Source organism: Tasmannia lanceolata, unplaced genomic scaffold (genome assembly GCF_043159265.1).
Source record: "Tasmannia lanceolata isolate RefF3 unplaced genomic scaffold, GAP_Taslan_0.1 ptg000012l, whole genome shotgun sequence".
Lineage (NCBI taxonomy): Eukaryota > Viridiplantae > Streptophyta > Magnoliopsida > Canellales > Winteraceae > Tasmannia > Tasmannia lanceolata.
The window spans coordinates 54,513,259-54,533,248 of record NW_027518689.1 but is presented as its reverse complement, the minus strand read 5'-3'; the positions used below and the strand labels follow the sequence as shown (position 1 = coordinate 54,533,248).

General features: G+C 40.7%; 1 protein-coding gene and 1 pseudogene across 1 annotated transcript; both read left to right on the top strand.

Moving 5' to 3' along the window:
- Positions 1-17,084, top strand: part of LOC143888956 (uncharacterized) — a 32,719-nt pseudogene extending 15,635 nt beyond the window's left edge.
- Positions 17,085-17,317: 233 nt separating this feature from the next.
- Positions 17,318-17,887, top strand: LOC143888955 (uncharacterized). Its single transcript, XM_077393335.1, has one exon. It carries the CDS (start codon positions 17,318-17,320, stop codon positions 17,885-17,887), a length of 570 nt encoding a protein of 189 aa, XP_077249450.1.
- Positions 17,888-19,990: the final 2,103 nt, after the last annotated feature.

The following is a 19,990-nucleotide window of genomic DNA, read 5'->3' as shown; positions in this document are numbered from 1 at the left end:
ATGAGGTACTCCGTATCTACAGATAATATTCGCACGAATGAACTTCGCAACTGTGTTCGAAGTTATGGAAGCATAGGATGCAGCCTCGATCCACTTTGTAAAATAATCGATAGCTACCAAAATGTACTCATGCCCGCTCGAGGACTTCGGATAAATCTTCCCAATTATGTCTATTCCCCATATTGAGAATGGCCATGGCGAAGACAAAGAATGCAACTCTGAAGGAGGAATATGAATGAGATTTGCATAGACCTGGCACTTGTGACATTTCTTCACAAAGGCAAAGCAGTCTGCTTCCATTGTGGGCCAATAAAAACCAAGTCTCAAAATCTTTCTAGATAACATCTTCCCATTCATATAAGGGCCACAGACTCCTTCATGGGTCTGCTCAATAAGCTCTGCAGCTTTGTCCTCATCCACACACAGGAGTTGTATACCATCAAAAGATCGCCGGTACAGCTCTTCACCACAAATGATGAAGTTGGCAGCTAATCTTTGAAGAGTCTTCCTCTCTTTGCTCGAAGCTTCAGGAGGATGTCCTTTACCAGAAATGAGATTCTTGATATCAATAAACCACGGCTTCCCATCTGGACACCTGGCTGATATTTCAATCGCATTCACATGCGCAGGAGCCCACTGTAATCTCACAGCTAAGGGTTGAACTTCCATAGTTGCAGAGATGTCAAGCATCGAAGCCAAAGTAGCCAAAGCATCAGCAAAGTGGTTCCTGGTTCTCGACAGGTGAGTAAAAATGATATTCTTAAATTTTTTAACCAGAAATTCCAAATATGTATTATAAGGAATCAATTTATCCTCTCGAGTTTTCCATTTCCCATTGATCTGACAAATAATGAGCATTGAGTCCCCAAACACATCTATGTCCTGAATTTGAAGAGCTAAAGCTGCCTCAAGCCCTGCAATACAAGCTTCATACTCTGCCATGTTGTTTGTGCACTCAAACTGCAGTTTAATGGATATAGGGATATACTCTTTCTTTGGAGATATCAAAACAGCACCCACTCCTTGACCTCGGTTATTGACCGCTCCATCAAAATACATCGACCATCTGGTACTCGGAGTTTCTTCTTCAATATCCATGATCTCTTCATCAGGAAACTCAGCCTTCAGAAAGCATTCTCCTCAACAGGAGCATCAGCCAATTGCTCTGCTATAACCCGTCCTTTGATGGACTTCTGAGTGACATAAGTGATGTCAAACTCAGACAATAACAATAACCACCTTGCAGTTCTTCCTGTAAGGGCAGGTTTTTCAAACAAGTACTTTAACGGATCCATCCGTGATAATAAAAATACCTTGTTCGATAACAGATAGTGCCTAAGCCTTTGGGTAGCCCAAACTAATGCTAGACAAGTCTTTTCCAAAATAGTGTACTTTAACTCATATTCTAGCATCTTCTTACTGATATAATAGATAGGCTTTTCTCGCTTAGACTCTGGATCTTTCTGAGCAAGCATACAACCCATCGCAGTACTTGTAATCGACAAATACATCAACAAGGGTTGGCCATGAATGACGGGTGATAAGACAGGAGGCAAAGATAAACATTGCTTAACTTTTTCAAACGCTTCCTGGCATTCATCATTCCACTTCTTCGAGGAGCTCTTCTTTAAAAGCTTGAAAATTGGTTCACATTTCATAGTTAAATGAGATATGAACCTTCTCAAGTATTGAACTTTCCCAAGGAAACCTCTGATCTGCCTTTCTGTTCTTGGCGGTTCCATTTCCTGGATTGCCTTGATCTTTTGAGGATCCACCTCAATTCCTCTTTCACTGACCATAAATCCAAGGAGTTTCCCTGATGTAACTCCAAATACACATTTGTTAGGATTCAAACGAAGCTGATATTTCTTGATTCTCTCAAAGAATTTTCTCAAGGCAACTGTATGCTCCGGTCTAGTCTTTGCTTTAACAATCATATCATCTACATAGACTTCGACTTCTTTGTGAATCATATCATGAAGAAGAGTAGTTGCAGCCCTCTGATAAGTCGCACCAGCATTCTTTAAACCAAATGGCATTACTCTGTAGCAGTAAGTACCCCACTGAGTGATAAACGTTGTTTTCATCATGTCTTCGGGTGCCATCTTAATCTGATTATACCCGGAGAATCCATCCATAAAGGATAAGAGTGCATGTCCAGCCGTATTATCCACCAGGAGATCAATGTTTGGCAATGGAAAATCGTCCTTTGGACTTGCTTTGTTCAGGTCTCGAAAATCAACACACATTCGAACCTTCCCATCCTTCTTGGGCACTGGTACTACATTAGCGAGCCATTCAGGGTATTCAACCACTTGGATGAATTTCACCTCTAGAAGCTTCTTGACTTCTTCATAAACTTTTAACTCCCATTCAGTTTTGAGTTTTCGGAGTTTTTGCTTCTTTGGATTAATGCCAGGGATTAAGGGTAATTTGTGCTGAACAATCTCCTCACTTAATCCCGGCATGTCATCATAAGACCAAGCAAAGACCTCCTTGAACTCTTTAAGTAAAGAGATTAATTCTTTGCGCTCTTCAGGAGATAAAGTTTTTCCAATCCTTATTTCCCGAATTAAGGTTTCATCACCAATATTCACAATTTCAATCTCCTCTTCAAGTGGTTTTGCTCGGCGACTCTCCTCCTGTTGAATCATGTGTTTGATTTCAGGGGAAGTTTCGTCGGCATCCTCATCAGAGGGGGAATCTTGATTATCATTATTATTATCAGATTTTAAAGCAGATTCAGTAGATGAAACAGAAACAGGAATATACATAGAAGAAAACTCCTTTATTTCATTGAAAGTAGAATTGAATACATCCAATGACGAATGGCCCACATCAGGCTTTACAATGGACTCATGAAATGTATTTACAGACTCAAATGATAGGTTGACATCAGTATCAACCGATTCAAACAAATGTAAAGAAGAAACGCCAGGCTCATCAGCAGAAACAGCCTCCAACTCGACTTCACTAGGTGAAATGGACTCATCACCGACTTCAGAAATAGACTTGACTTCTACAGTACCTGCATTAAAAGAATCATTAGAAATGGAAGACCCTGAATTAGACTCAGAGAAAGACACATACTTATAAACAACTGACTCTTTTGAGGGAGAATGACAGGACTGGAAAGTAACCTGAGGTAAAACCTGAGAGGTCCAATTAGTCAAAGGTCTCTCAGCCGGGGTAATAAGATGAGTGGGATTCAGTATGAGAGGGTTCTTGCTGATCACGGCTACAATCTGCGAACTCTCATGGAAAAGGGAGTTTAGTGCATCTGGCCCCACTGCATCTGCCCAGTCTAATTCAGCGGTCTACAAACTTATCGGCTCATCATCCAAATCACAATCAAAGAAAATTTCTAACCCAGGAAGTCTCTGCCCAGTAGACTCGTCTATCCAGGTTTCAGTAAAGCCACAGAAAGGAAAATTTGCTCCTTCCTTACGGAAACGCCCATTCATTCTTAGATCAAATGGTCCCATCGGTAAGTCCATACCTCTGCGGCGACATTCTGCCCATTTCATCATGTAACGCTTCATTTCTTTGACCTCTGCCTTGGTTGGTTCATACCCAAGCCCAAACAAACCATTAAAGGTCTTGAATACTGGGCATTCAGTCATACCCTGATGGTATCTGCCCAGTCCTGCACCCGGGATATAACCTTGCAGACGGATCATTCTGACAACATTGGAATTTGTACTGCTTAAGAAAAAGATTTCTTCATTCATCGCTTCTTTAACGGTTATAGTCGCCACCTCCAAGGAGAAACCAGTCAAACTAATATCTCCCTCTTTTCCCAGGATCAATTCCTGCGAAATCTGACCCACCTCAAAATCCGGGTCTCCTTTAACAGTAATCACCTTATGGTTCAAAATGAATTTTAATTTCTGATGTAAGGTGGATGGGACAGCTCCAACCTTATGTAACCATGGGCGACCGATCAACAACAGAAAGGAGGCCTTAATATCAAGAACTTGGAACTCAATATCGAATTCCTCTCCACCTATTTGCACTTCAGTTATTAAGGTCCCTATCACATCACGCCTAGTCCCATCATAGGCCAAAATACCCTGATCTGAAGGAATGAAGCTCTCAGGTCCAAAACCCAAAGTAGTTGCTGTACTTAATGGGCATACGTTCAGGGCAGACCCATTATCGATAAGGACTTCAGGCACCTTCTTTTTGTTGCAAACAACAGAAATTCGGAGCGGCTTTGTATGGTCCTTCCCTTCTGGGGGCAAATCACTGTCTGTGAACGAAAGAGTCTTCGCTGTTCTGGCCACGGAAACTACGCTGACAAGCTCGTCAGGAGTTATCTCAACAGACACCTGGGCAGAATTCAACTCTTTCAACACCACTTTCCGGTGTTTCGAAGATGACATCAATAGACCCCAAACAGAGATATTTGCTTGGGTTTTCTTCAACTGCTTCAGAAGATTATCATCTTCTTCATTCACCACGAACCGATTCTGCCTCTGGCCATCAGCAGCTCTTGCAATCTCTGCCGGATTGTCAGCGCTCAACTCAGGAGGTTTAAAGACTCGCCCTCCTCTGGTCATGTGACGCATCTCGTCACATTGATCATCCAGCAGCAACAGCTCATCGTCATCCATACTCAAAACGTAAGGAATTCTGACATCTTCTTGCTGGAAATCATCCATTTCCAAAACATATGGAGTTTTCCCTTCTTTCCCCATATCACCATAATGAGAGGTACACGACTGAGACGAAGAGGACTCAGCAATTTCTATGTCACTGAATGACAATATATAGGGCTGCTTCCCTTTCACATCCTGAAGTTCTTCCTCGTCAAACTCCAAAACATATGTGTTATCTGTCATGATAGCACATATAAGGGTAGATGGATCAAGAATGGGCTCATCACGAAAGATGGCATTTGCTGTAGGAGGAGGAGCAGCACGATGATTCGGGAGAGGATTCTGAGTAATATTCGCCCTTTAACTGAGAGCTCATCTTTATCAATCAGATTTTGAATTGCATGCTTCAAGGCGAGGCAATTTTCAGTTAGATGACCAGAATTCCTGTGATATTCACAATGCTGATCCAGTCTCCAGTATGGTGGTAATGGATTCGGCACAGGTTTCAGATCCGGAAGTTTTATCTTTTTGTCTCTTACCAGCTTTTTCAATATCATTGGTAAAGGGTAAGGGAGGGGATCGAATTGTCTGAAAACATTTTTTCTTACTGGTCTAGCCACCTCAGCGACAGCCTTGACCTCTGGTCTGAAAGCCGGCTTGAAATAGTTCATTGTATGAACTTCTTTAGGAGGGGCCATAGGCCTCTTGCCTTCCCGCACATCAGACAGTGCCTTTGCTCTAAGCCCCTTGGCTATAGCATCCTCCGTCTGGGTGCCAGTTTTAATCAAATGATCAAAACTGGGATAATGCTGGGGTGCAATGAAATGGAAGTATTGTGGAGACAGACTTTTGATCACCAATTTGATCTGATCTTCTTCTGGCATCCTCTGACTCAACTGAGCAGACTTGCGCCTCCAGCGCCTGATAAACAACGTGAAAGTTTCCTGAGGACCTTGCTTTAGCTGCTTCAGGTCTCTCTTTGTTATCTCGATCCCCTCCTCCATCGAAAATTGTTCAACAAACAAGTTCGATATATCATCCAAAGATCTTGTTTCTTCCGGCTTTAACCTCATAAACCACTTCTTAGCTATTCCTATGAAAGACATGGGAAATAGCTGAGCCATTTGTTCACGGCTCAACCCGTGCTGCTGAGAGAGGGTTATGAACCATCTGACATGGTTTCTGGGGCATCCAGTGCCATCGTACCTATCATAATCCGGCGCTTTGAACTTCGGCGGCAAAGTAACAGTAGGAGTCTCAAAGTACTCGGAAATGTCGAATCTTTTCGGCCCTTGGAACTTCATGTTTTCAATGTCCTTGGCCATCTTCTGACACATATTGAATAACTCACTCTCCCTATTTGTCTGCGGAGCACAATACTCTTCAGCATATTGGCCCTCGTCGAGGTCAATCTCCTCAGCAAGCACATGAGGTCTATTGGGAGCAGGAAATGCAGAAGGAGTAGGCTGGATGACAGGCGCTCTAGAAGTAGAGGTCTTGTCAGTATTCTGAGATTTCAGCACGGCCATTTCTTCTTTCAATCCCGAGATATCTCGAGACATGTTTCTCAACATTTCTTGAATGACCATCATGGGATCAGTTATATCAGCCATTTGGTCAGACTCAGATGAGTTAGATAACTCAAAGGTAGGGGATAAAGATTCTCTGGATGATATAGGTGAGTCAAAATGACGGACAAGTCTAGAAACAGAGGAAGATCTAGACCAGGTAGGTTTGGACTGGTTTTCTTTTGATGGAGCGATGGTTGCTCTCTTTTAGAATCCTGAATGGAAATTAACATATTAGATTAAATGAGTGATGAGTGAAATAAGACATTTTGAGCAAATAAAGATAAGAGAAAACAAACACACTTTTATTGATAAAATTTGAACTGCGATTACAACAGTTGAACTGGTAAAAGAAAGGATAGCATGGCCAAAACAGTGAAATTCTGAACAATAGGATGCTCAGGACAAGATAGATGAAGATTCTCAATCGTCTTTTTCTTCCAACCTAGCCCTCTTAGGTTTACGATTTTCGATGTTCTCCAATAACCACTGATAATACCCCTCGGATACTCCACAATAAGTCTTGCCTCGCAAGCCCCACGATAATCGCATTACTTTATGATCCCAATCTCTACAGATTTCCTCGGCAATATGACAATTGAATTGTACAAGAGGACGATCAGGTGCTGGGATATAAAACTCAGTTCGAAAATCCCCATGCGAACATTCAGTTTGAAATCCTCCGAACTGACGGAAGATACGGTCTGGGATATAGAATGAGGTTTTCTCCAGACCAAGAAATTGAACAATTCTACTAGCTCGGGTCTGGGTCACGAACTGATGATAAACAGGGAACCACCAAGCAATTTGATCAGCTTGGCGGGAAGCTAACCACTCAATCCATTCAGCCTTAGAATAGGAAAAAAATTTCTGTTCCCATTGGTCAAACTTGGACAAGGTAAAGTCCTTGTTTTGCAAAGGTACATAAATTTGGAGTTTTAAACAGAGCCAAATGTACAGAAGGACTGGGGATCCAGCAAAAGTGGTACGGACTCCATTGACAATGTCATCCAATCCATTTAGGGTTTCTGCAAGCATGGTGGGGATCGGATTACTCCCTTTGGAAATTTGATGTACAAAGTCTAAAAGTTTAGGGGAAGCATAATGGATATCTTGGGAAAGTAACCATTTGGCATAAACACACAAAACCAGGGCATGACTACGGCTGGTTTGGAATTCCTTGGTTAGCTTACCAGGCTGAGCAAAAAATTTGACCAATTGCTTAATGGACACACCTTTCTCCCCTAAGATGGATTTAACTGGAACAACCTGAGAGGAGATAAGCTGCTCAAAGACATGATTATAACCTAACTTGGTATCAATTTTGACCAAGGGGCCAGAGCGATCACGGTCCATCAGATAACACCACTCGTCAAAAATGGGGCAGACCTCTTGCATGCCGAATCGAAACACATGGACATCCGGCTGCCAAAAAGTGGCGGCTGCCTTAAGGAGGTTCCAGTCAATCTTATGGGTAGCAAGACGGTAGAAATGGGAAAAGTCATGACCAGAGAAGCTAAGGCGACCACCTCTACGATCAGAAATCCACTCTTTCAACACTTCATTAGACATGATAAATCACCTGATAATCAAGGAAGGTAAATAAAATGAGAATGAGGTCGACTCTAAATATTGAGATACAAAAGGAAAGGTATTGACAAAAAATCACATGCTCAAAGGATACAGGTAGGATACAAACAGGATCAAACTTTTCCATCAATGATCTCGATAGGATCCAAGGGTAAAATATGGATCAAACGGATAGTCACTGGATGATAGATCATGGTCATAAGAATGACAAAGTAAGGTCAATGACCAGATCTAAAATCTGCGTGATGGATGGATATATTTGATCAACTTAGATAAGAAGCTCTTACTAAGAAGTAGGTCCTGGTCTAAGAATCAAGAAATACCAAGATTGAATTTATCATCAACGAAACAAGATGGAGGCCATGGCCATAATAGTGTCAAAATAGAATCCACTGACCAGGTCCAAATCCGAAAGATGAACTGATACTAATGATAAACTTAGACAAGGAAACCTCACAAGAAGAGTAGGCTCGAGTCTAATAGGATCGACTTTACCATGAAAGAATCAAAAGATAGACCATAGTCATAAGGGCGACAAAGAAAGAACCACATGGCTAGGTCTAAATCTGAAAAAAATGATTGATATGATTGATTGGATTAAATAAGGAACCTCACTAAATAAGTAGGCCCTAATCTAATAATCAATAAATATAAATATATATACATGCATACACCCTAACCAGGGGCACCATCACTAGTCTAATTTAGCAGAGTCAAGAAAATCTTGACCCTTGACAGACTGATGAGTGTACTACAACTGCGTCTGTAGCCACATGAAGTGAGCTACCCTAATCTATAGATAGGATAAGGCCCCTAACTCTAGGCTCTACAAGTGTAAGTAACACATGTTCGTCCTTATATGCAAACAAGAGGACAATGCAATATATAGAAGAGGTACCGATGCGAGGTCCACCTGGCCGGGTGCATAGTTAGTTGTACACTGTGACATAGAGTCCAGTGTACGAACTATGTCCGTTTTACACACGAAGTGTCCAGGTGCTGAGTATACTACTGGTGCGGTGGCACTAGAAGGCGGGTATAGCCCTCACGGCTCCTACTCATAGTATCTCGAATAGGTCATCTGATAGTATATCCAAAGCAAACCATAGCAGAAAATAACCACAAAACAGATAATATATGCATGGATGAAAGTGGTGTGTGAACCCTTGTTTTATTTACGCATTTAATTGGCACCCCTGGATTCTAATCGATTAAATTCCCATTTATAATGATTTTAGCCCAAAATTCTTCAAAGTTAGTAATAAATGGCATTTTAACAGAGTTAGGCAATGTTCCAAAAGGTCCCCAGCAGAGTCGCCAGCCTGTGGACCCCGATCCGAGGACGGTGAGGGAACAGGTCCCTAACACCCTCTGGATCTCCACAAAGTGAAGGAGAGCTCTGCCAAGGAACTCTCGAAACAGGTGCCACCCTCGCAGCATAGCATGAGTGGCGATACAAAACGAATGAGATACATCCTGATCAGGAGCCAGGGCTCGAAACCAAGATGTACCTAAAAATAACTCAGAGTCGCCATCCATGGACACGCCATGGAACCAAAACAAATGCTCTGTTTGCAATGGATAACCAGAGATACAGAAGGTCCGTGCCTGATGATGAATGGAGAAGGTCCGAAGAGCGCCTCCAATTCGCCCGAGTGCGAACACTTGGTCTCTTATGCCATTTATTATTAACCTCGAAGAGTTTTGGGCAAAAATCATGTGAAATGGGAACAATCCTCAGGAGTCGTCTACCTAAGCATGCATTTCCTGAGGACAAAGATAATAAACACCCATAAAATAAAATGAAAGATGTGTTGCCTAAGCATAGCTAGGTTATGAGTGACATGCCTAAAGGGGGTCTAAGTTCTGGTGGACGAACACATGCATGCTACAGCTAAAGGTATAGGTCTGCACAAGAAAGTAAGAAAACACAACAAAATATACAATATAACACAACACAACAAATCCTAAGACTCTAAACGATTTAGCCCGAGTCTTCGGATGGTCTGATGTTCATCCAAAGAAGCCTACGTATCCCCGCCTCCACGAGAATCAAGGCAACGTAGTTCTTCGCGCCTATTCTAAGGTAGGATGCCTAAGACACCTAGACCTCTATCTTAGACTCGATCTAAAAGACCGGACTAGTTATTAAAGCTTCTTGAACGATTATTTAAATTCCAGTGAATTGTAGATTTTAGGACTCCCTATATGCCCTAACTAAATGCTAGTTAGCCCTAAGCTAATGCAGGTGGTTCCTACAACCTATGTGTAACTAGGCTGTGCATCCTAAGGAAAACAATCGGATCACTAACACATCCTAGACCTAGTCATCAGTCGGCGATGTGAATCGCCAACTGACCGGACGGAGGCGCTCCTAGCTAGGACAAACTCCTAACTCTAATACAAACACACAACAAGCACACAACAAATCAAAGACAAACCCTAACTCTAAAACCCTCCATCTAAGACAAGGTCCTAACTCTAGAGGAAGATCTTGTTGAAAACAAGGTTTTGAAGAAAAATGGGTAAAACATTTATTTACAAAGTTTGGCTGGACTTGGGATATGGATCCCAAGCTGCACTACGTACCTCGTGGAAGAGGATCAAGCCAACGTAGTTCGAATATCGAACTCTCCTAATATGCTATAAAACTAAACACTCCAAATGATTTAAAGGTTTTAATGTTTTTTTTTAAATGTTTTTGATATTTTTAGAGTTTTTTCAAATATTTTTGAGTTTCAAATTACTAATGTTTTTGGATTTTAAAGCTTTTCCAATGCTCTGAACCTTTAAATGTTTTCAATCTTAAAGGGAATACGCAAGAACAACCACAAACTAGAGCAAAGCCCTAAAGCAAAAGGGGAAACCCCGAATAAGCAACTAGCGTCTCAAAGAGACGAACCACAACAAGAAAGATAGCGTCCCAAGAAGAGAGAAAACGATCCAAGATCCCAAGCAAGCAAAGCTCTAATAAGACTGAGTTAGCCTCTAATCAAAGCGAAGTAATCAACAACTTTAAAGGAGAAACTCCGAACTAACACTAAAGGGGGGGAATAAATGAGTCAGAGACTCTCTAATAACACTACCGAGTCAAAGACTCACTCTAAAAGAGGAGGCCACTCTAATATGAGGCTAGGTAAGCCTCCTAAAGGGGAAACTCTTTACATGAGACAAGGCTTGTCTCCGAAACACAAATGACGTAAAAAGGAATAAGAGACCCTGTGCATATTTGGCAAAGGTAAAATACCCAGCCGGGCCGGACAGCTGCCTAGCCCTAGGGTGCAACAAATGTGCAACCCAATACCCATAAGGGTAGGGGTATGCTGCCAAGCCGAGTAGGGTGTTCTCCCAAAACCAAACGACGCACAAAGAGGAGGTTTAGCAAGAGAATGAGACTGGGCAAGTCTCCTATATACAAAGGAGGGGTATGCTACTCGGACTGAGCAAGTCCCCTAAGGATAGGCTTGGGCTAGCGCCTTCATCGCCCTGGCGATGAGGGGGGATCCTAATATCTAAAGAAATTTAACAGAAATCTATAAGACTGTGTTAGTCTATCAAAGAGAGAAAAAAAAGGCTACCAGGTAATCTCAAATTTCCATTCAATTATTATAAAAACAAATCAAGTATTAGCAAAGTATGATTTACAACTAAAGAGTGCCCAATCTGTAAGAATAGCAATCATAAAATGATAAACAACATTAATTAGTCCAAACCAGCCGCTGGATAGCCTAATAAAGTAAAAACAATATCAAACACTTCAATGCCAACCACAAACCCCAATAAGGGGACTCCAATGGAATCAGATGATGCCAAAGTAATCATCTGATATCATATACACATGATAATATTTCTATATCCCGCCTTGAAATCAAACAGTACTCATATCGATAACATCGAATAGAGTAGTCATATGATTTCCTTCTTCAATTAAATAATTCATTTAAATAAAAGAGAAACGAATATAATAAACTTCTAGATCTTAAAGCAACAAATTAAACCTTGATTTAAAGTTAAATTCTCAAGATAATTTTTCTATTGAAGCAACTTCTCATGGATTCCATAATTTATGCCAATAGATTTACATATATTCATATGAGATTAACGAGAGATACGAAGACATCTCTATGTATAATTACAACATGCTCAATCTAAAGATCCAATTTAAACAACATCAAGCACACCTAAACAAACATAAACATACTTACCATGCTGCTGCCCTGTTACATGAGAGAATAGCCATATACTAGAGTGATGAATTAGGGGATAACTTGACTGACTGAGGGGGGATTATAACAGGGACTAACTATGGGTGAAAACTGGGCTCAATAAAAGCTGATTTGTGGGTAAACACTGTGTTGAAAACTGGGGAAATCAACAGGGCTAAATCTATGCTAAACATAGGGGCTGCAACAAGGATGAATATATGTGCGAAACTGGGCAGCCACATGGACTGAACTGGGGACAGAATTTGCCCTGAAACAGGGGTAGCAATGAGGTGAAAAACTGTGCTCAAGCAAAAAGGGCTCAAGTAGGGGAAAACTGTGCTTAAACAGAGGACAGATTTATAGATGAAATCTGTACAGAAAATTGACCAAACATGAGCCAAAACAAGGCAGATTTATGCATGAACTGCGCTGAACAAAGACAGATTTTTGAGCTGAAATGTTAGTAGCAGGTCTAAAACATGGGACAGATTTGGGGCTAAAAGCTGGGCTCAAACAGGGGCAGCATCTACGCTAAAACAGGGCAGGATTGGATGCAAACCTGGGGTAGCAACATGGACAGCATCTATGCATTTTTAGACATACAAATTCTAGTTGTAATGCAAAATAAAAATAAAAATTGTTACATATCTCTACAAATTACAGCTAATAAGACACCCTACAAGAGTATCAACTACAACTACACAATTCCAACCAAATGCCAAAATCAAGGAAATCCGGCTCATACAATCTCTGCACATTCAGACATCACTCCCATTTATACTGGCATAATAAAATGACATAAAGCAAACTTAAAATATTTGGGTTAGTACTACAACAACATTACCCCATGTGCAATTCCTCTAGTTTTTATAAATGTGAAACAAATAACTGCTCTAAAGACTATTACAATCCCCAAGAAATCAGAGAATTCAATGAAAGAAAGAAAGAAATAAAGTAAAGCCATGCAGTTAAATAGGTTTGTTTGAATTAACATTACAAATTAACCAAGAGATAATCTTACTACAGCCATCTCAAATTTATCATATATTTCCCATATGATTATCAAGAATTCATCACAGTTTTATTAGGGAAGGAACAAAACAGCATATCATTTCTCATATATCAACTAAGAGGAAAATAGTTTACTACAAACGTCACACTAAAGCTAAAGTCCCTTAATATGTATGAAATGAGCCCTATGCATATTAAAGTGTAGATGTTCTGGAACTATTCCATGTATACTAACCAAAAATAAGCCAGATAAAATGACTCCCAAACAAATTATACAGGCTTGAGGACATTTAAAATGATCATACTAATGTTTCTTCACATGTATCCACAGAAAATAGAACAAATAAACTTCATATAGATCCAAATATGAATCAAATTAAAAATCTTTTCTTATAAACTAACACCTTCAATGAGCTCTTTCTATACCATACTAATTTAAGGTTCTACGTGCAATTTAGGGATTGAAGGATCAGCTCATGCAAGTATTAAAACATGTCAATGCAGATAATTTAGAAAAATTGGAATAGAAATATAAGTGTATTTCTTCATCCCATACACATACAGATAGGCATCCAAAAAAATTCAGTTTCTATGACATCAAAACATGACAATTCAAGGATTTACAATCGAAATGCAATTATTAAGACTTTGCTAGAATTCTCTACCAAATGTAAAGACAGGCTCTCATTTGTCATATTTTTGTTTTTACTTGCTCGTAAATTTTGCCTTAGAGGAGGACAATTTGAGTTTCAAAAGACAAAGAAGAATTCATTCTAATGAATACCGAATGGTAAAAGAATTCCAGCAAAAAGGATGGAAATGAGATTTGTTAGGTAACTTCATGAAAAACCATTTCATGGCGTATTTTATCCTTTAGTGTTGTACAAATTGGCAAAATTTAAATAACCCTTGTGAAATATGTAGACCAAAAGAAAAGACAAGTTAAACTAGTGTAACTAATTAAACCTGAATAAAAGCTTCTATTAAGCTAAAGTAAATAAATGAACAAGTAGTATTCTTTATAAACTAACACAATGTAAAATACAAATTTTGAATATACTTGATCAAAAGCAGCCAATAGCTCATGTCTACTAGGGCATCATGAATAATTTTAAGACAAAATTCTCTCATAACTCTGTAATGATAAAGCAAATGATTTGGATCACACCCACAATATAAAACTTTTGCACTTTGGTTTAAACCTTAAAGAACAACATCATTTAAAATCTTCATTATGAAAGGGAAATCACAGATCCTATCATAAACAAATTCCTTAGGTTGTCTAAATGACATAAACATGTCCTTGTACAACAATGTCTTGATAATTCTACACAAATCATCATATATATAAAAAAAAAATCAAAGGAGAAAAATAAAATAAAAATCAAACGAAGGGAGAGTGAGGATATCAACATTAGAAACAGCAGAAATCATGAAAAGCTCAAGGAAATTAATGAAAAGAGAAATAGAAATAAAATATGAAATTTTAGGAAATAACAAGGAATCTAGAATTTAAGCAATGAAAGGAACAAAATGAAGAAACTAGAAAGAGGAATAAAATGACTTACCTTGTCTTCGTATTCAGCCTAGCACGACAAGTTGCAAGAATTACTTGTGATCTTCAGATCTAGAACGGTGTAGATGATGATAAGGTTTGAAGTATGGCTACCGGATTTAGGTGAGATTCTCAGGAGAAGACGACTATCTTTCTCTTTACTTTTCTAGATATTTCTTTCTTCTTTTTAGTTTTTCTCAAATTCTTCTTCTCTAAACCCTCTCAAATCTCTCTCCCTCTGCTTTTAGAAAATGAGATTCTCTCGGATTGGTCAAATTGACCAGAAAAATCAGATCTATTAGATTTTGAGCTACAAGAATGAAACTAGGGTTTAGATCTAAGGCATCAAGATATAAATCTCATAAAATGAGTTAGGGTTTCAAAAGCTAGAAGAGAGTATTGATGAAAATAGACTAGGTGAAGAAAAGGAAGAGAAGAAACAGACAAAAACAATTGCAAACTTAAGATTGATCTGAGATGATCGGAGCACGGCAATATCATCGGAGAAGATGATCAGAAATGTGAAACACAAACTTTCTTCCTCTCTCTCTCTGCGAATTTTTCAGATCTGGAAATTAAATCTTTTCCGATCTCTTACTCTTTCTTCAGATCTCAGATCTCTCTTGGAGTTTAAAGGAACGACCGGAGCTAAGGCCGGAGAAGGTGAGCTTGTCCAAGCTTTTGACCAGATTCCGGCATAACTCGCCAGAGAAGATGGAATTTCACCGGAGTCCGGGCCGGAGATGAAGGATTGATCGGAGGAGAAGAGGAATGACCGGATCTGCAAGAAATCAAAACCAGCAAGCTGCCGGAGAAGAGGATCGGAGAAAAGGTGGATCTCAGACAGATCCGATCGGATTCTTGCCGGATTTTGACCGGGGCAAGATCGGAGAAGAAGAAGGAGGTGGCGATCCGAACGTGATCGGAATGGTGGAGGTTATGACCGGATCTGCGGGAGATTCGATCGGAAAATCTGAGCGAAAATGGAAAACCCAAATTTCTTCTTTCTCTTCTTCTCTTTTCTTCTCTCTGCGATTTCTCTCTTCTCAGATTTTTATTTTTTTTTTCTTAACAGTAACCTCAAATTTTTATATATATAAAAAAAAAATTTTGATATTGGCACTCCAATTATGGATAAAGCGCGCGGTTCGCTAAGCGCACTCCCGCCGCTTTGTCCTATTGGCAGAAGGCAAATTCGAAATTTTGCACCTCAAAGGCACACCCCCTCTGCAGATAATCCACCCCCCCTTACAGCTTTAAACTACGACATTGATTCAATCCGTTTGCTGATCAAACGAGCTCGGATTCCAACGAAATTTTGTAAGGACCTAGACGAAACTCTAACCTAGCTTAGGGCGAAGTTTGGGACCCTAAATCATTCATTTGAAGGGGTTTCAATCAAACATGGGAGGTTTAAGGTACGGTCAAAATGGGGTGTCTACAGATGGAGCCAGTGCTACAGCTGCCAAACCATTCGCTGCCATTTGAAGTTCAGACTGATGCCTCAGACTATGCTATTGGTGGTGTGCTTATGCAAGAAGGGCACCCGATTGCTTATGAGAGCCGCAAACTCAATGACACTGAACGAAAGTACACCGTGCAAGAAAAGGAGATGACCGCAATAGTACACTGCTTGCGAGTTTGGAGACATTACCTTCTTGGCTCCAGGTTTGTTGTCAAGACCGATAATGTAGCCACAAGCTATTTCCAAACCCAGAGGAAGTTGTCACCAAAACAAGCTTGATGGCAAGATTTCCTTGCAGAATTTGACATGGTTCTAGAATACAAGCCGAGCCGATCGAACCATGTAGCCGATGCACTTAGTCGAAAGGCTGAGTTGGCCACCTTGAAATTGGATGAACATGCCTCCATGTGTCAAATAAAGAGCAACCTACAAGACCGTATTCGTGAAGGGCTTGAGAAAGATCCATTTGCCCAAACTATCATGCAGCTTGTGAAGGCGGGGAAATCACGGCGTTTTTGGGCCCAAAACGGCCTCCTACTGACCAAGCGGAGTCGAATATACATTCCGCGATCAGGTGACTTAAGGAAGGAACTTTTGAGAGAATGCCATGATACTCTGTGGGCAGGGCACCCTGGGATTCATCGCACTCTCGCCTTGGTCGAACGTAATTACTACTGGCCCCGAATGAGCGATGATGTGGAAGAGTATGTTCGGACGTGCCTCACTTGCCAGCAAGATAAGGTGGAAAGGGACAAGCCCTTGGGACTCTTAGACCCGTTGCCAGTGCCAAAAGGACCTTGGGAGAGTATCTCCCTAGACTTTATTGTGAGCTTACCCAAAGTTGGGGAGTTTGGCTCTATCATAGTGGTCGTGGACAGGTTTTCAAAGTATGCAACCTTCATACCAGCGCCATTATATTGCAGTGCAGAGGAGGCAGCTAGACTATTCTTCCGCCATGTTGTGAAGTATTGGGGCGTTCCTCAGAATATTGTCAGTGACAGGGACCCAAGATTCACAGGCCGCCTGTGGACCGAATTGTTTAAGTTGTTGGGCACAAAGTTAAACTTCTCCTCCAGCCTACACCCCTAAGCCGACGGACAGACAGAAAGGGTCAATGCCCTACTTGAAGAATACTTGAGACACTTTGTCAGCGCCAACCAACAAAATTGGGTTCACCTACTCGATGTAGCGCAGTTTTGCTACAACTTACAAAAGAGCTCTGCATCTAATCAAAGCCCCTTCGAGCTAGCGACTGGCCGGCAACCTTCCACCCCCCATTCCATCGCTGCTGGTTATATCGGCAATAGCCCCCTGCTTATCATATGACAAAAGAGTGGCACACAAATGTAAACATCGCCAGAGCGTATTTGGAGAAAGCTTCAAAGAGGATGAAGAAGTGGGCGGATCAGGATAGAAGACCAGATGACTTCAAAGTTGGTGACTTGGTGTTAGTCAAATTGAACTCTAGCCAGCTCAAGTTTACCCGCAAAGTACATAAAGGCTTGGTTCGAAAATATGAAGGACCCCTTCCCATCCTTGAGCGTGTTGGTAACGTCTCCTTCCGGGTCCAACTCCCTTCATGGCTCAGAATCCATCCTGTCTTTCATGCCAGTTGTTTGAAGCCCTATCGAGCCGATAAGGAAGACAACACCATAAACACATCAGTTCGAGAGGAACCGCACGCAACTTCCTTCACACCTGAAGTTGAGGGTATCATGGCTGAACGCACCAAGCCGCGAGGAATTTCTCGAAGACCAACACTAGAATACCTCATCAAGTGGAAAGGCCTACCAGACTCAGAAGCTAGCTGGGAACCAAGGGAAAAGCTCCACCTCACTGAAGATGAAATACGTACCTACACGGACGCAATGTCGACGAGGGCGTCGACATGATTGGGTGGGGGAGTGTCACGTGGCCATTTCGTCCAGCGCTGTTCGCATGGCCTATGGCCCGTGACTTGGTCTATCAATGTAATATGTAAGACTCATGCCTATGTACATGTTGTAGTGAGGACGTGGTTGGTATTGAAATCCAAAACGTGCTTGTCTCGTTGCGTCTTCAAAAGTCGTTGTTTATAGCACCTTTGGTCGCCACTGGTGGTTAAGGGGGTTGGTAGCTAAAGCTCTTTACCCTGAGATCTTGGTTGGCCATCGAGTGGTGCATTGCTAGTGCATATCCTAGCAGGGATTCCATTCTAGTCAACGGGTGATCGGGGACCCTTAGGAGTTGTAGACCTTTTGGCATGATCCTATTGTAACTTGTTTTGGAATCATCAATAAAGCTTACCATTTGCCTACTTGCGTGCCCTATTGCTTTGTGTATGTTTGGAAACTTAGCACTCCATTTGTGTTTGTTTTGTAGATTTGATTCTCATAACCTTGCTAGGCTTACTTGCTTGTTGTGAGGCAACGCAAGTGCCGCATGGACCTCAATCCCAAACCAAAGGTCCGTGACACTTGGCTTAGAGAAGCAACCTGAAATTCCAATAGAGATACATGAGGAAATTGAGCGAGAACCAATGTAAACACCCCCATTTTGCTACGCTTTAAAAGGCGAAAGGTTTGGTTGGTCAGTTAAGTCCCCAAGTCAGTCTTCCGCATTAGATTAAGTATTCTTGCATTTTAGGGTGAATTTCACCTCATTTTAGGCGTTTTAAATTTGATTCGCAATCCTAAAGGTCTCTAGGGGGTTCAATTAATCTCCGGAATATGAGAATTCAAGTTTCCAATCAAGTGAGAAAACCTGCTATTTTTGGAATTTCTCAGGGTTTCCTTTATTTTTGTACCTAAGGGTATTTTGGTCATTTCCAGTGTGTCTGAGTTGATCCCCAGAGTGTGTCTAAGAAATCATGAGTCATTTCATGTATTTTAGGAAACCTACTATTTTTGGAGTTTCTCAGGGTTTTCCCTAATTTCATTTATTTTTGCACTTCAGGGGTATTTGGTTCATTTCCAGTGTGTCTCATTTGATCTCCGAAATATGTCTGAGAAATCATGAGTAATTTCATAAATTTTGGGAAACTTGCTAAATTTAGAATTTCTCAGGGGTTTTACTTTTCTTGAGATGTTTGTGTGTCAAGGGCATTTTGGGTATTTTCAGGGGGTACCAAGTGATCATGTTTGAGATCATCCACGAAAAGAAGTGAACTTCAAAACTTGCTATTTTTTGAAGATTTTCCTTGAAGACTTTACATTTTTAACTTTCCCTTTGAAGGCGATCCGGTTTGAGGGCATTTTGGTCATTTTTGGTATGTGTTGATCAAATAGGGGTATCTTAGTCCAAAAATATTTTTTCCAAAGAGAGGGTTGTTCGGCCATGTGCATGGGACCCACCTTGGATGTCATATGGGCTAGGCCCAATAATAAAAAATTCGAATTTGATTGAAAAGATGGTTGATTCTATTTAAAAAGTCCATAAAATATACCCTAAAAAGCCCATCAACCTAAAGAGCCCATGAACCAAAAAGCCCATGGACTAAAAGCCCATGTGAGAACCACATTTGTGGTTCTGCCACATGGGTTGGGCATCCAAACATGTGGTCCACACATGTTGGGAGTCCAAAATTTGGAGGAGATTTGATTGAATTTGGTTGCTAAAAATAAAATAAATGGCTAATATGGTCAGTTTAGTAAAATGGCCATACCCTTTTACATACTTGTCTAAAAATTTTGCAGTTGTACTTGTTGGAAAAATCTCGAAAAGATCTACAACTTTCTAGTTTACGACGTTTCCTAATTCTGTCCCTAAATAGGTAAAAAATGAGGTCAAACGTTGGGCAGTCCTTTTTGGACGGGAATCTTTCATAAAAGTGTGTGTTTACCATATGGGAGAGCTTCTAGAAGGATCTTGAAAAAATCTCTCTTGAGCATAATGGCATGTCTTAATCTCCAAGAAAGCCAATGCTTTAAAAAGAGGGAAACCAATATATTAAGTAACTCATGTAAGAGCTAGAGAAGGAGGAGAAATAGTAAGTGTTCAAATTAGGGAATACACAA

What these genes read in the sequence shown, in the direction of transcription:
- LOC143888955 (XM_077393335.1), top strand. Translation starts at nt 17,318, where the DNA reads ATGACAAAAGAGTGGCACACAAATGTAAACATCGCCAGAGCGTATTTG.